This window comes from Brachyistius frenatus, unplaced genomic scaffold, assembly GCF_029030835.1.
Source record: "Brachyistius frenatus isolate BFR_SWC_R1_liver_20210118 unplaced genomic scaffold, ASM2903083v1 Contig_51, whole genome shotgun sequence".
Lineage (NCBI taxonomy): Eukaryota > Metazoa > Chordata > Actinopteri > Embiotocidae > Brachyistius > Brachyistius frenatus.
In genome coordinates, this window is record NW_027210650.1 from 764,481 (window position 1) to 779,096 (window position 14,616).

General features: G+C 46.7%; 2 protein-coding genes across 4 annotated transcripts; both read right to left on the reverse strand.

The window, feature by feature from the left end:
- Window positions 1–120: 120 nt before the first annotated feature.
- Window positions 121–8,767, reverse strand: nfe2l1b (nfe2 like bZIP transcription factor 1b). 3 transcript variants are annotated; one of them, XM_069704573.1, is made up of 6 exons: window positions 8,545–8,767; window positions 6,556–7,404; window positions 5,398–5,586; window positions 4,245–4,334; window positions 3,972–4,130; window positions 121–3,766 (listed from the first exon to the last, which is right to left on the reverse strand). In XM_069704573.1, exons 2-6 carry the CDS (start codon window positions 7,126–7,128, stop codon window positions 2,393–2,395), a joined length of 2,385 nt encoding a protein of 794 aa, XP_069560674.1. In that variant the 5' UTR covers window positions 7,129–7,404; window positions 8,545–8,767; the 3' UTR covers window positions 121–2,392. The 3 variants fall into 3 exon arrangements, with proteins under 3 accessions (XP_069560674.1, XP_069560672.1, XP_069560673.1); XM_069704571.1 differs by having other exon boundaries at window positions 5,398–5,619; XM_069704572.1 differs by lacking the exon at window positions 8,545–8,767 and adding an exon at window positions 7,549–7,658 and having other exon boundaries at window positions 5,398–5,619.
- A 798-nt stretch (window positions 8,768–9,565) lies between these two features.
- cdk5rap3 (CDK5 regulatory subunit associated protein 3) lies at window positions 9,566–14,133 on the reverse strand. Its single transcript, XM_069704575.1, has 14 exons — window positions 14,006–14,133; window positions 13,671–13,716; window positions 13,417–13,548; window positions 13,198–13,298; window positions 12,790–12,838; window positions 12,237–12,415; window positions 11,988–12,124; window positions 11,762–11,906; window positions 11,447–11,554; window positions 11,249–11,330; window positions 11,081–11,169; window positions 10,776–10,981; window positions 9,851–10,022; window positions 9,566–9,691 (listed from the first exon to the last, which is right to left on the reverse strand). The coding sequence occupies exons 1-14, from the start codon at window positions 14,009–14,011 to the stop codon at window positions 9,626–9,628; spliced, it is 1,518 nt and encodes a 505-aa protein (XP_069560676.1). The 5' UTR covers window positions 14,012–14,133; the 3' UTR covers window positions 9,566–9,625.
- Between the last annotated feature and the right edge of the window lie 483 nt (window positions 14,134–14,616).

The window sequence follows — 14,616 nt, forward strand, 5'->3', positions numbered from 1 at the left end:
AGTTTTTCTTCGTCACCCGTCCGCAAACTATCGCCGTCTTTATTTGCCGTTTTCTGAAGGTTCTCGGTTATCGCCGGACTTCTGCAAAAGCACGGACAACTACAGCACGGGAGTCACAGGTGAAAATAAAAACACTTTATTAATCAATAAAAACAATTCTTGATTGCCAGCAAATATCTGAAAACAGAAGGTGGGAGGGAAGGGGGGGGGGGGGGGACTACATCCAAAACTGAAAGCAGAGGGGTGAGACCGTTATGGAGGCGCTTCGACGAACTACAGAAATCAGAACAAACATGAAAATATTTACAGAACAAGACAAGAGACAAAAAAAAAGAAAAAAGAAAGAAAAGTGCACTAAGTAGTAGCAGTACTAAATAGTCGGTGTTACACTGAGGTGAATGTTAACCGGAGTTTCATGCCTGAATATCACATTTAATGAGGACGTTTCTCCTTTAAAAAAACCAAACGGTTTTATCTGGACATCATCTTAATGTTGCGTTCTGTTCAGCTTCTTGTAAATACTCTAACTGCTATCTCAGCTGCAACGACTGACCTATGGGTTGGTTGTTTTTTTTGAATGTTTTTTTTTGTTTGTTTTAAAGTGGGTGATATAACACATGTACTGACGAACTTCATTCAAATAGACAAGTAATAGCACTTCTACATTGAGAACGGTTTTCATCTTTCGGTTCTCAAAAAACCCTTAAAAGGTGACGATAATGAGATTATGAAATAAAGGCATTCAAAACCAAAAGCGGCCACGACTTTCACGCCGTCGTCGTCTTTCTCGCGCGCATTCGAGTCGCTTTCAAACCTCGACGTGGCTCGCTTTCGTCGTCGACACTTAAAAACATCGGACTCGTAAATATGTTTCGGCCAACAGCTCGGCTTTTACAGCAGTTTACAAAAATCGCCTCAAGTGGCGTTCAAGTGGGTAACGTTGGCAAATAAGTTACTTAAAAAGGAATATCGCTACACCACAACTGAGCCTGCGTTATGTTAATACTTAACAACGACAGGGGCACCCCCCCCCCCCTCTCTCCGCCCCTACACCCCCTCTCCGGAGCTCCCCGGCCCGATCGCGGCATCCTCGGCTTCCTCTCGTGACTCCAGGCTCCGCAACCAAACCCTTCAAAAAAATCAACTAAGTGGGCGTCGACTTAAAGCTGATGTGGCTAGACCGAGAACCTTTTTGCTTATACTACAGATTATGAACAGTTAATAAGAGCCTTTTATTTTATTTTTTTTGTCATTTTTTTTTTTTGTGTTCCTAAACGCAGCTCCTGGTATTTAAAACCTGCAGCGAAGGAATAGCGACAGACACGGCAAAATGCATACAGCCAAGCCTTTTTTTTTTCTTCTTTTTTTTTCTTCAAAAGACAAATTACAGTGCTATGTATAATTTATAAGGAAGTTTGATACATTTTGCAATGCAGTGTGCCTCCCTCTCCTAAAAACCGTCCGTCTGCTCCTCTTTCGCAGGACTCTCACCTCCGGGCCTCTTTTTTTTTTAGCAGCGGCCGGGCTTCGGGAACGACTCGGCCTTTTTCCTGACTTCCCGTCTCATCTCAACATCCTACATCCGCACATCAAACCCGCTCTACTCGGGGTCCTTCTATACTTAGACGCCGCCGACAAAACTGACTCGGAAAAACCTTTGCAGTACGAGACCTACAGAATTAAAGAGTGCAGCGTCCGAGCGTTTTAAGATACAGATCACGTGACTTTGCACCATACTTTTGGTTAGTATAGGTGTTAATGGCATCCTAAAATGATGGACTTTTCCTTTTAAGCCTTTGGTATCTTTAACTCTCACTCTTTCTTTTTGCCTGAAGATTTGCAACTTAAAAGCCTCGACTTGACTGTGAAAAATCACCTAAAGTCTCCAGGGGTGGGATGTGATCAGATAGTCCTTTTAAAACCTCCGGTGCATAGGTGCTCCAACCGTCCTCGTCCACCGTGTTCTTCCACTCCCGCTCGTCTCGACACCGGTCCCTTCTTTCATCCTACAAATCGTCTCCATCCTCAGTGGTTTGGTGCAAAAAGGATCAAGAGCAGCTCAATTATTATTATTTTTTTCCCCCCTAATAGCTCATTTTATGTCCTTTTTAAAATCCCCTCCTTCTCCTCGTCTAAATAATGAAATACCAAACGAAGAGCTGCTTCAAAGTTGTTTCCAGGGGAAAAAAAAAATAAAAAATGTAGGAACAGAATGAAAAGGGAGAAACTAACGCAGGGAGAGTAGTCAACAATGCCATTTCTCTACTCACCCCAATCTTCTGAAAAGGAAAAAAAAGGACATCTCTCTCTCTCTCTCTCTCTCTCTCTCGTCTGCAGAAATCTTTTCTCACTGATTTAGCAAAGTGACAGAATAAACAGCAGTTTGTCGCCCTCACTTCTTTTTGTCTTTTTGTTTTTTCTCGGGCTTGCGGCTCTGCTCGGCGGTCGTCACGCCGCGCGGCATGATGAGCACGCTGCCGTCGGCGCTGTACTGCAGCGAGTACTCGCTGGGCGGATAGGGCCGGCCCTCCTCGTCCCGCAGCTGAGTGAACACCTCCTGGTACAGGCTCTGCATCTTCTGCTTCATCTGCCGGATGGAGCGGATGAACTCCATCTTCTCCTTGAGCAGGCGGGCCTTGTCGCGCCGCAGGTCTTGGACGCCCTGCTCCAGGTTTATGATCGTGTCCAGCTTGCGCTTGCGGCAGTTCTGCGCCGCCATCTTGTTCTTGCCGCGCCGGCGGATGTCGCGGATGAGGGCGAGCTGGCCTTCGCTCAGGTGGTGCTTGGCCAGGAGCTCGTTGAACTCCTCCACGGGCAGGTTGATGATCTTTTCGTTGGTGAAGGGGATTTTCATGGACCGGGCTCGGCGCTCGTCGCGACTCGAGTGCTTGTCGAACAAGTCCTGAGGCGGCTGAAGCTTGGAGCTCTGCTTGACCGTCTTCTTCCCGGCCGAAAGGGGGAGCTCCGGGTGCTCGGAGAAGGCGGTGGACAGCGGCAGGTTGTAAGTGTGATTGTGGCTGATGGTGTCCAGCTGAGGGAGGCTGTGGAACTGCGACGGGTCCTGGTAGCTCATGCGGCAGAGCTTGCTGTATCCGGGCTGGTAGCCTCCGACGGCGCCTTCCTCCGTCTCCGCCGTGGCCACCTCCGAGTCGGTGCTGTAGCCCACGGCTCCCTCCTCCGAGAAGGTGGCGGACGTGGAAGAGGAGGAAGCCGCGGACGAGCAGGACGTCTCGGAGCTGCTCGGGGAGGCCGGGCTGTGGCTGGAGTCCAGGGAGAGTCCGGAATCGGAGTCCAGCTCGTCCTCCAGCTGCGACGCCTGGGCCTGGCTGAAGCCCTCCTCCATGGCCAGGTCCAGCAGGCTGATCTCATCGAGCATGGACTCCTCCAGCAGGGTGCTGAACGGGTCGGGCAGGACGGGCGTGGATGTGATGTTGGTGCTGGAACTGTTTACGTGCGGCGGGAGAAAGATCCCCGTCAGGTTGGTGGCTCCGAACGTGGAGTTGATGTTGGAGGAGTTGCTGGAGGAGAGTCTGAGCATGGCGGGTCTCGGGGTGGTGCTGACGGAGTCCAGCTGGGGGTTGAAGATCGGGGGGAAGTCCTGGCTGCAGCTGGGGAGGGAGGCCTGGTGGAGGCTGACATCCTGGTTGATCGGTGTGGAGCGAGCAGACAGACCGAAGTTTCCCGCCGTGCTCGACTCGGTCGTCTCGCTCGTGTCGCTCCCGCTGCCGGAGCTGGTGTCGGGCGAGCTGCTGTTCACTTCCATCGCCTTCGAACAGAAAGATTTTAAAAAGGGAAAATTATACACATTGTTCCAACTACAGGGCAAAATAAATGGCTTTTTATGTTGAACTGATTTCCCTCTTCAACACGGTGAAGAGAGCAAACCTTCCCCAGGTTGTTATCCTTTACTTTATCTTTTCTTTTGGACCGACACAATAATAATAATAATCCCGTCGTGAGAACAAACCTACTTGTAGCTCCATGATGGCCATGATGTCCTGCCACTGCTGCTCCAGGTCTAACTGCGGCTCTGCTGAGGGCAGCTGAGGTCCCAGAGGGAGGCCCTGAGATGTAGAAGGAACTTCTTCATTGGAAACCGTTATTTCCTGGGTGACGACCGGGGCTGGAAACTGATAGAAAATATCATGAACATTAGTGAAAAAACAAAAACATGTGTTGTCATTTTTGTCACAGCTCCCTCTGTGTTAAATAACAAATGTTTACTTTTTTTTTTTTTTTTTTACCTCAGCTTCTTCTCCAAACGGGAACGTAGCCTCCAGCAGCCTCAGGCATTCTTGTAGAGACAGTGAAGTTTGTGAGCCCAGACCTGGGAGCTGACAACAACAACAACAACAACAACAACAACAATAACAAGAGATACCAATATTATATAAGAGCACTTGTACAACTGTAGCTAAATTTATTCTTTCCACACTAATTACAAACAAACCAAGAGCATGATTCCCATGATGCATCATGAGCTGCTGAACATGGACCCATGTGGCTAAAATCACGTCAGAGACTGTTATTATTAGTCCTTAAAAAAGGAGTGACTATTTTACGTTGGAGCAGGAAGTGACCATATATGGGCGAGGGGTGAATCTGACTCGACTTGATTGGGAGCCTGTCTACAATACGCCCCCGCCCGTCAACCAAACTAACTGCTTTTTGAGGTCTAATATCTAATCAATGATGAAAATATTTTTAGATGGACCACCAGAACACTAATAAGAAGGAGTGACTTTAGTGAATGGCACCATCTTGGCTTGTGGAAAAAAATGATTGACTTTGTATTTCAGGAGAGAAGTCGAATGGGAGTCTGTTGGAGCCGGAGCAAACCCCTAGTGGCCTGCAGTGGTATTGCACTTCTGCATCTGCCTCACTTTTCAGACCCGGAAGCTACGTCCACTTTAATAAACGGTCTATAGGTAAGATGTGTGCGCACCATTACACATTTGGAAACTGTGATTGTAAACAGCCACTGATCTCCTGTAAAGTGCTCTTGGATTTTAAGCCCTTTGATAAACGTGCCTCGGTGAGATGAACCCGTGCCTACATCTGACTGCACCGGCTTGATTTGCTTTATCTGAGCTTTAACTCGTCCACCACTGTGACTCAACACTATTATATCCAAACCGAGCAATTTCACAGATGAACACAATTTTGTTTTTCTACCGCACGATATTTTAAGCAAATGGAGACAAGAAACTTAACAGGAAACGTCTCCGCGTGTATAAAAACTAACATACAGTAGATTAAATCATCTTATCGCCAGTGTGCACAGCTCCCGAGTTTCCATTTCCTTTTTTTATGAAGTATAAGGCAGTTAAATGCACAACCTCCCTCCCGCACAGACAGAAACAATAACATATGAAGCTGTGTTTGGTCTGAACGAACCTGCTCGGGAATGCTCTCTCCGGTCTCTCCGTCCACGGGCTGGACGCCTTGTAAGTTCACGCCGTTTCTCCAGCTCTCCTGCTCCTCGTTGCTGTCTTTGTTCTCCGGCGGGCTGGGCTTGTCCTCCTCGCTGTCCTTCTGCCGGTTGCTGTAGTTGAACACCTCTCTGCCTGCGCCGAGGTCGATGTCCTGCCGCCACAGGATGTCAATCAAGTCAATGTCCTGGAAAAACATATAGCAACCATTGAAAAATGGCCCTGTGTGCAGAGGAGAGTTACTTTAATAACCAGGTATCAAAAACTACTGAAGACCAACTAAACAGATTGACGTATTTATGATAATAATTAGCACTAAACTAGCTCTTTTTTTTTTTTTTTTTTATGTAATTGGACCGGGACATTTTTGGAAGGACAAAGTGACAGATCACGTAACACAAATCAGATGATGCAACCATGACATAAACACTTTGGCATGGTGATTATCATGTGATCAGAAGGACGTCTCGGTTTATTAAAACCCAATTACGACATTGTGTAACCCCCCCTGCATCAATACGATCATTGTGTGTGTCTCAAGGAAGTTACGTAGAAGTTATAGAGATAAACAACAACAACAATAATAACCTGGGACACATAGAAATGTCATTAATATGTAACAAGTAAATTATGTTTTTCTTTAAATCTAAGTTCAGGGGGGAGACGACTGCTCGCTGTGCGGTTTTTAAAGTTGCACCCTGATCCAGCTGTCGTGAATGTGACTCAACTGGTTTGACTAAAAATATCTGACACTGATCAAAAGTCCTCGGGCGAGGACCATAAAAGACATCGGTGTCAAATGTCACCACAACAGTGGCGGCATACCTTAAATCGTTATGAAACTTATTTATAGTAAAAATAAATATATAGCATATATAGCGAAAATCAAAAAAAAAATCTGACTGATTTGATGCTGAAGCAAGAAATACATACAACCGAACCTTTCAATCTCTCAGCTGCTGGATGTGTTTGAACTGAAGTACGTGATCGGGGTCCTGCAGGTGACAACAAGCATCTGTCAGGAGGAGGAGGAGGAGGAGGAGGTGCCCCCCCTCCTCATCCTCCCTCCCCCGTCCTCCTGACAGATGCTCTCCAGGTGTTTAAAAGAAACGTGTCGCGGTACCTCTTTGGTGAGGTCTTCGTTGCCATCCCTGTTGCCCTGCTCCTGGTTGCCCTGCTCCTGGTTGCCCTCCGGGGCCACGGCTCCCAGGCTGCTGTCCGCTGCGTTCAGGTTGTACGTGGATTCAGGCGCTCCGCTTCCTCCCCTCATGGCCGGGGTAGCGTCGGGGTCGCTAACGTCCTCTAGGCCGGCCCCATTGTCCAGGGTGATGCCGGGGCCGGACTGGCTGCCGGCGGACACCGCGGTCTCCGAGTCGCGGTGCACTAACCAGGCGTTGAGCTCCGTACTGGGAACGAAGAGGCGATCCAGCTGGCGCACCTGGTTCAGCAGCCGCCGAGTGGTGAAGAAATGGTCCAGGTCCACACTCTTTGGATGGATGCCATAGCCGTCCAGCGTGTTGCGCAGGTTGTGAAACTGTGTCTGGGTGTAGGCTGAGCTGGGCCCCAGGATGATCTCTCTCAGCGGGGGCAGCTGATTGCTTAGATAGGTGTCAACGTCCACCCGCACCCCAATCAGACTCAGGAGGATGGTGAACTGAATCAGGCCCTCTGTGAAGTACTTTTTCAGGTAAAGCATTTCTTTACAACGGAACAAAAGGTGAAAGTAAAAAATAAAAACAAAAAGGGGGCCAGCGACCTCGGATCGATCCTTCTGCACTACCACTAAAAGGCCGAGAGGGATACATGAACGTAAAAAGCGGGTGAGGACAGCGGAGAGTCTTCAACAGGAATTACGGAGGTTTAAAAGCTTCTTTCTTTTTATAAGATCCACGACGACGCTTCCACTTCTCCGAGAGTCCAGTTCGTACTCGAAGCTTTCGCTCTTCATAAGCTTCTCATCTTCCCCCAAATCCTGACACAAAGAAAGTGAGAAATTACATTTTTAATTGCACCTATTGCAAATAAACAACAACAAAAAAACACCACAACATTACAAAATCACACAGCTTTTAAAAAAAAAGAAAAAAGCCCGGAGGAGACACGAGTCTGTACCTACCGACGTGACAGCTCACTAAAGACACAACAGCGACCTCTCCATCCTCCCCCCGAGACCCGAGACTCGCACCGGGCACTGCCTTTTCATTCTCGGTCGTTCAGCGGTGAGCGGAGGTGGTGGAGGCAGGGGCGGAGGCAGAGGGGCGACGGGGGGGGGGGGGGGGGGGCTGCGAGTCTCACCCCACCCTTGACAGGACAACTACTACTTCTGGTGGGCGCTGCTGAAGGTGAAAGAGAGTCGAGGAAGCTCGCTGAGCTGAGCTGGCTAGCTTCACACAGCGTTGGGAGGCAGGCAGGGTCCCTCCCTCCCCCTCCTCCTCCTCCTCCTCCTCCTCCCCCCCCAGCTGCGCCTATCTTCGTCCTAATGACGTTAGCCGTTAGCTCCTTTATGTTTTGAGACTCGGGCTACTATTACGCATGTATAATCACCTTCACAAACAAAACGTAAAGTAGCAGTCGGATCAAGCCGGTTGACTTGACATCTCTTTATTTGTTGTTGTTGTTGTTGTTTTTTACCCTTAAAAGTTGACAGGCACCGCGGCGGCTCGGAGTCTTTTAAGGACTACCCACTTCCGCTATAGCTTAGCATCAAACAATCTCCCTAGCAACAAGTGGCGAAAAGCTGGTTGACGCGTTCGCGCAGCCACTCACGGGCCTCGCGCGCGGCGACGACACATGACTCCAGCGATCGGCGGCCAATAGGAACGCGGCGTGGGCGGGGCTTAGGGGAAACGCTGAACTGCTATTGGACCTCAACCGCCTCGCGCCGCACTAGCTTTCGCAAGCTAGTTTGCGTGCTAACCGCCAACAACCGTGCAGCTACTTTAAAAAGTGACTTAAACAGCACGCTCCTCGATGTCCGCAGGCTCGTGCGCGAACAGTGCTCCGAGTCACCCGCGTGACCGCTGACGTCACGTGGCGCCGCGGACCACCGCAGTCTCCGTGTCGGCGGAAGCGGCGCTTAAAAGTCATTGAAAACCTTCGTTTTCATACTTACGCGCGGAGATTGTGCAACTGTGTCTTCATGTCCCGGAAGGTCCCCGCTGTCACCCGAGGACAGAAGATCAAAGTCCCCTGGTTGTCATGAAGCGTTCCGCGGCGCCGTCCGGTGAAGCGTTCTCCAGCCTTTCCTCACAGAATGGCCCACCATGACTTGCAAAATTGCTAGCTGGCCCGGCTAGCCTAGCACGCGCGGCTTGACACCAAAACACGCTTTCACACAGCGCATGCGTAGAACATTCTAGTGGCGAGCTTTCATCACGCGGCTGAACCCCCCCCCCCCCCCTCCTCCTCCTCCCCCCCCTCCTCCCCCCCCCTCCCCCCCACTGGTAAATATCATACAGTCTGTACCAATAAATTAACATTTTTAACATGTCCACGGGTAAATACGTGGCTTATTTAAAACATTTCTTATTCACCAAAAAAAAACCCATCAAATGTCATTATTTGAATTGCTGTAATTGTTTTATTTACAGGTTAAAGACGATGATTATTTTATCTGAATTCACAAGGTGAAGAGGCGAGGGATGCCTTTTATAGGTCTGCTGTAAAAACAAGAAGCAGAAAAATACTTTTACTTTTCTTGGACTGATGTTACAGTATTTGGTAAATTCCCAAGTTCTAAATTATTATACATTTTTAATTGAACCTTTTATTTAACCAGCAGGGGTGTAGTGCTAATTAATAAGTTGTGGCTCATTTCTGCGGTTGTGTAATCACTATGAGGTCAAGTTTACACACATTAGTCAGTCATGTAGATATTTGATTAATTATTATTTTATAATCAGCTTTAGTATTTAATAAAGTCACTAACATAATCGTGCCATTTTCAGGGTTTGTTGGGAATCACATCAGATAAAGATTTATAACAACAAAATTGAGGTTTGCTTTGCAACTGTGGTGATTTATTTACAGAAACCATTATGTTAAACAGTTGTAAATGATTTGTAAAAACGTGTCACACTATTTGTTTTGTTTTTTTAAATCCAGGAAATGTAAAGAACACAAAACCACCAGAGTTTAAATTAAAATACCACTTTTTAATTTCTCCTTGTAAGTTTATGACAAAAAGAGCTTCACTAAATATTAACTCCCATCAGGTTGACGGGCCTCTTGTGGTATCGCTTTGAAATGTCGGCTTCAATCTGCAAAGACAAAGAACGAATTGACATAATTACTGACAATAACACCATTACCGATATGCTTTCTGTGTGTAATCTCTCCTTTATATTAACTTCTTGCAGCCTCCCGATTGGCGCGAACCGCCCAGCAAACACAAATAAATGGAAATGGTAATCCAATACCTGTTTCTGGAGCTCGCGGGTGCATCCTGCCAGCAGGTCGACACGTGGCTCCAGCCTGGACTGCTCCTGCAGCGCTTCCTGCCTCTTCTCCGCCATCGTGGCACCTTTCAGCACCAGAATGTCTGCCTGCTTCAGCTTCTGTCTCAGCACCTCCGACACGCGTTCAACATACCTGAACACGCAAGAATAATCTCATGTCACATAAAGGTTTATACCGTGTTGGTTTTCAACAACTGACGCTGAAATCAGATCAGATTAAAAAGCAACGACACGGAAGTGATACGATCGGTTGTACTTTTGTCAACAGTTAAGAGCCTACTACAAATTTACACTGTACAGAAGAGAGCCGTAGGAACTACATTAGAGATATTTAAATTTACTGACATTTAAGACTATATGATTGTTCACAATAAATCACTACCAAAGAATAAATTATTCAAAAATATTGATGCGCTTTTCTTAAATCTTAAAGGAAGTTTTATGTTCGAGAAATTCAGAGCAAGAAACAAGATGTGTTTCTATTAAAGGGGTCGAATTTATAAAAAAAACAACAACTTAAGGATGAATTAAAAATGTGTAAAACTATGATTAAAAAAATAGTTTATTAAATTAAGTATGAGGACAGTTTAACATTTGTGTTTAAGGACACTTTTAACTATTTTTTTGCAGTTATTTACTGATTTATTTATGTTTAATATAAGGTGGGGAACATATTGAAGTCCTTGTGAATACAGACGTGTTCGTATAACAAGCTTTGGCTTCAGCTACACTTATTATTTCAGCAGACTGTTAATTGTATAATCTGCTATTTAAATGTGCATTTTTTTTTTCCAATTTTCCTTCAGGTTGCTGGAGACTGAAGTAAAGCTCGATGATGATGATGATGACGATGATGATGATGGTGGTATTGAAGCTATCAGCGTACCGCGGCGAGGCCTGGATCATGAACAGGTGCTGCATCCGCAGCGAGGTGAGCCGGCACAGGAGGTCCTGCACCTCGGACAGCATCTCCCGCACGTGCTGGCGGGTTTGGCTTTGGATGACGGAGGGCGCCAGCTGGAACTGGCTCATGGCGACCACGTCGCCCTCCTCCCCCATCTCACTGATGCGCTGGGTGAGGAACACCTCCAGCTGCACGGAGGAAGGAAATAAAATAATAATCGTAATCAGGTCAGTAGATGGTCGTGCTTGCGGGAGTAAATTCCACAGCAGATGGCCGTCGTCTTTCACCTCCGTCAGCTCATCGATGAACTGGCCGCGCGACCGAGAGTTCTCCAGGAGGCTCAGAGCGTCCTCCCCCCTCGCCACACCCTCAGGACCTGCAGGGACGCACGCTCGGCTTTAACACGCACATTTCAACAGCCGAGCGTGCGATCAGTTCAGCGACGAAGCACTTACAGTCCGTTCCCACGTCTACGATTTCGATTTCGACGGGAGCCGCTTCGGCGTCGCCCCAGTCGATGCCGCCTGCGCCGCCGTCCTGATGAGGGAGACCAAACACAGACTCGGTGAGTCGCAGCTTTTCCCGACTGACCTGACGTCTATAATGTAAACACAAACTTAGTCAAAAATATCAAAATACGGATGTGTTCTCACGTCGGAGTTGGGCTCCAGACTGATTCCCCAGTCGATTCCGTCCTCGACTGTGACGCCCGAATTCGCAACTGCTGAGTCAGCTCCTTTGCCGAAGTCGCCCCAGTCGATCTGAAGCAGATTTTTAAAACACAATGCAAAGATGCAGGTCATGAAAAATATGTTGTTTAAAGACTCGAGGAATATCCCAACACTGAAATCTTGTTTTAAATTAAATAACAGAACCACATGATGAAAATAAGATGGAAGAAAACCTGTGCAGGAAGTTTCCATGATGCGACCGTGATCACTACATAACACAGAGACAGTGAAACTGACCGTGTCATCTGTGACCGTTTCAGGAGGTGCTTCCTCTACAACCGGCTTGTCGACGAGCGTGGGCACTTTCCCCGTCCTCCACTCGTAAAATGTTGAGTTGCCTCTCTTCTGGGCGAACGTCAACATGGGCAGGACGGGTTCAGACCTACAAACAACAAAAACTAAGTTACACTTCATTTAGACCGCTGTTAGGGATGTGCACTTATATCAAGGACTTGTTACTCACCAGTCACACACAAAGTTTGTGAAAGCGGTGTAGAGCCGGATGTGCTCCTCTAACTTCGCCGCATCCTTCCCGACTTCTTCCAGAACTGCTGGTAAGTCTTTCACCAGAGCCTGAAGCTCTCGAGCCACGTTTTCACCCTGGCAGAGAGAGAAAAAATAAATAAAAAAAGTCATCTGTCTGGTAATAAAATGCATAATTTGTGGATATTGTAGCATCTCAGTGTTTGTGTGTTTGTGTTCTTGCACTCACCATGATGCCGTACTGTTTGCAGGCAGTGTAGTAGCGCTCCCTCAGGTCTGCGGCGGAGCTCTGGCACTCCACCTCCCGCCTGCTCAGCTCCTGCTGCAGCTGCTGGGCTTTGGCCAGCTGCTTCCTCAGAGCCGGACCCTCGTAGCTCACGTTGCGACTCAGCAGGCTGGCCACTTCCGCTGGGACGCACAAACACATTTTTTTAAAAATTATTATTATTATAAAAACTAAAAAAAAACTTTACGCGTGAAAATGATTTTGTTTCTTCAGCTGGATGCTGTTCTCCGTCTCCAACGCTGCTGATGCAGAAAGAACGTGAACGGCAGCAACAAAAGCTCAGAAAAAGTCCGGTCGGCCGTCTGGACTCTGAAAAGCTGCAGTCATCTGTCCCGAGGAGGTGATGAGGAGTGTCCGGGTGCAACAGGTCAGACAGGTAAGAACAGCTGCTCCATTTAAGGACATAAACAATCACATCTTAACAGAATTACAATAGTACAAACTCAAAGTGATAAATGCACAAGTAACTCTTTTAAGATCTTTAAATCACACTCACCCAAGTAGACATTATCGGCTTCATAAAGGGACACGATCTCCTGCCAGTCCTGTGATGACGAGAAACAAATCAAAAACATATCCAGTTTAGGGACAGTTTTACTGCGGCCATCTGACAAACGGACATGAACATGAACAAGGTGATCCGATCACAACTAGACAGAAAAAAGTACATCAGTTTACACCTGGAATTATCGCAAAGAAATCAAAACAAACGGCGTCTTCTTCTTGTTGATGTTCTGCACTTTAATATGACGTCGTTGCTTCACAAGTGAGTGTTTATTTCAGCTTATGTAGAGGACGTCAGCTGAGCAGGCGGTCCAGGACACATCCGAGTACTTAAATCAATCCACGTGTGCTCGGATCCCTCCGTGTATTTTTAATAGCAGGTGTTATAACATCCTCTCACCTTCATCCTCTGAGACGAATATCTGCCGAAGATGTTCTTCGACGACGCCTCGGTTCCCTTCAGGATCTCCACGATCCTCAAGCAGTGGAAGTAGTGAATGTCTGTCGGTCAACAACAAAGCACAACAAAAAAGGGAGGCCGATTAATAAGCATGAGAAACGAGATCCTGGTGTTTTTTTTAATCTTTCAGGAGAACGGGCGACGCTGCGAGGGACCTACAGGAGCCGGAGAGAAGCTGCTTGATCTCCTCGTTTTCGGGCATGTCCTGGATGGCGCCGTTGATCTTCTCCCGGATCTCTTTCACCGCCGTCTGCCATTTCAGGTTGCAGTGTCGTCGATCCAGCAGCCAGTCTGCAATCACAAGGGAGGATTTCATACGAGACACGTGACATCACAAAGTACACTTAACAGCTGGTTATAGTCCTGACTGGAGGAGGAACATAACTACATAATTAGTTGTTTTTTTGTCTTACCCAGAAGTTTGCTGGTCTGAACGTCGATAGGAAGATTCTGAATATTCTGTTAAAGTAAAACAACATTCAAAACTTGTAATTTACAGGGTTTTTCTTTTTTTTTGTAGCAGCATTGTGTACATGGAGAAAATAGTGAGACATAAACAACAGGAATAAACCACAACTAACACCAGAGGACTAACTTTCTTAGCTGAAGCTTTATTTTAGTTAAAGCTCATGTTTGGATGTCAGTTATCTGGACTTTGACTGTGGCAGCGAGCTAACGTTGGCTAACATGCTAATATATTAAGAGAATATTGTATATTAAGAGTCAGAGAAAGTGTGTTTCAACTCACCTCCATTGCTTCTACACCTTTTAAAAGCGCTTCCGAGATGTTACGGTTTCATTATAACATCATTTTTAAAGGTTTATTATCCAGGAATAATGTCCCCATCCGGATTTCTACTGTTTATGACACGTTACGAGAAAGCACGGCCAATAGAAAGAGGCGGTGTTACGTTCGCTAAAAGAACGGACCAATCACGGTTCACCGTGCTGATAGCTGCAGCTGATTGGTGGAAGGCTTTGGAACCTGATTGGTGCAGTGATTAAACACGTCGCTAGAGGGCGGTGTTGCCACCTAATTATCTGCCATGCCTTGTGTGCTCTGGAATGAGTTCAATCACTTGATTACAAACAATATGAAAGAAGAAGAAAACGGATCAATTCTTCTTCCGTTTACAGACGTGGAAAAGAAGCGTTGACACGAAGATTTCAGACTCTTGTTTTGGTTCCAGTTTTCTCAAATTCTGGTAAGCTGTTGTGCCTTTATCTGAATTTTCCTTTTCTTATCAACATATATTATCTGCTTTTATGAAATATTTCTCCACTAAAACCAATTGCCACTACAATATTGATTATATTTGATTCTTATCTCCAAATGGATTTCAATTCTGCAATCACAAA